The 1366-nt window shown below is 48.7% G+C and overlaps 1 protein-coding gene across 1 annotated transcript in view; it reads right to left on the bottom strand.

Annotated features, from left to right (window-relative positions):
- Positions 1-4: 4 nt before the first annotated feature.
- Positions 5-1366, bottom strand: part of LOC108803729 (pancreatic lipase-related protein 2-like) — a gene marked incomplete at its 3' end in the record, with an annotated part of 10709 nt that continues 9347 nt past the window's right edge. The window contains exons 8-9 of the mRNA XM_018575548.1: positions 380-492; positions 5-94 (exon numbers count right to left, since the gene is read on the bottom strand). Of these exons, the coding sequence (XP_018431050.1) occupies positions 5-94; positions 380-492 (203 nt within the window). The remainder of the gene's footprint in view (positions 95-379; positions 493-1366) is intronic.

Raw genomic sequence — 1366 nt, 5'->3', positions numbered from 1 at the left:
TCCTCTTCTGTTCTGTGATGTTGTAATACTCTTCTGAGTGATGCCCCATAGTGGGGCATTTCTGGAGGGGGCAGGGGAAGCAAGAGCCCTGGGGGAGGGGGGAGAGAAGACACAACAGTAAATTATTACAATATGACATCACAGGAAATGACATCACAGGCCGAATATGCCGCCCAGTCGGGACAGTGCCACATCTGGAGGATAGGAGAAATGAGAACTCACCCAATGTTAGAGATTCCGTCTATAACAACCAATCAGAGTTCTTGTTTAATTCTTCCATATAATGAACGCTGAATTCTGATTGGCTGCTTCGGCAATGTATTCATTCTCTGCCCTCCGGCCCCATGGTATAGGACGGCGCAATCCCACTTACCGAGGAGAAGTTCTCGTAGCTGTCACAGGGGTAGCCGAGGAGGCCGCCGGGGGATGGGATGCTGTGCGTGTAATAGAGGAACGCTCGGAAGTGGCCGCAGGCCAACGTCTCCAACAGACCTACCAATCAAAGAACAGATTACTGTTATATACAGATCCCAATACTCAGAGATCTCCAACACCAGATCCCAATACTCAGAGATCTCCAACACCAGATCCCAATACTCAGAGATCTCCAACACCAGATCCCAATACTCAGAGATCTCCAACACCAGATCCCGATACACCGAGATCTCCAACACCAGATCCCAATACACCGAGATCTCCAACACCAGATCCCAATACCCCGAGATCTCCAACACCAGATCCTGATACACCAAGATCTCCAACACCAGATCCCGATACACCGAGATCTCCAACACCAGATTCCAATACACAGAGATCTCCAACACCAGATCCCAATACACAGAGATCTCCAACACCAGATCCCGATACTCATAGATCTCAAACACCAGATCCCGATACACAGAGATCTCCAACACCAGATCCCAATACACAGAGATCTCCAACACCAGATTCCAATACACAAAGATCTCCAACACCAGATCCCAATACTCAGAGATCTCCAACACCAGATCCCGATACTCAGAGATCTCCAACACCAGATCCCGATACTCAGAGATCTCCAACACCAGATCACTATACACCGAGATCTCCAACACCAGATCACAATACACCGAGATCTCCAACAACAGATCACAATACACCGAGATCTCCAACACCAGGTCCCGATACACCGAGATCTCCAACACCAGATCCTGATACACCAAGATCTCCAACACCAGATCCCAATACACCGAGATCTCCAACACCAGATCACCATACACATAGATCTCCAACAACAGATCCCGATACTCAGAGATCTCCAACACCAGATCCCGATACTCAGAGATCTCCAACACCAGATCCACATACCCAGAGATCACCAACACCT

Source organism: Nanorana parkeri, unplaced genomic scaffold, assembly GCF_000935625.1.
Source record: "Nanorana parkeri isolate BGI_ZX_2015 unplaced genomic scaffold, ASM93562v1 scaffold4103, whole genome shotgun sequence".
Taxonomy (NCBI): Eukaryota; Metazoa; Chordata; class Amphibia; order Anura; family Dicroglossidae; genus Nanorana; species Nanorana parkeri.
Note: the sequence above shows the minus strand (reverse complement) of the source record. Positions and strands in the feature narration are given on the sequence as shown.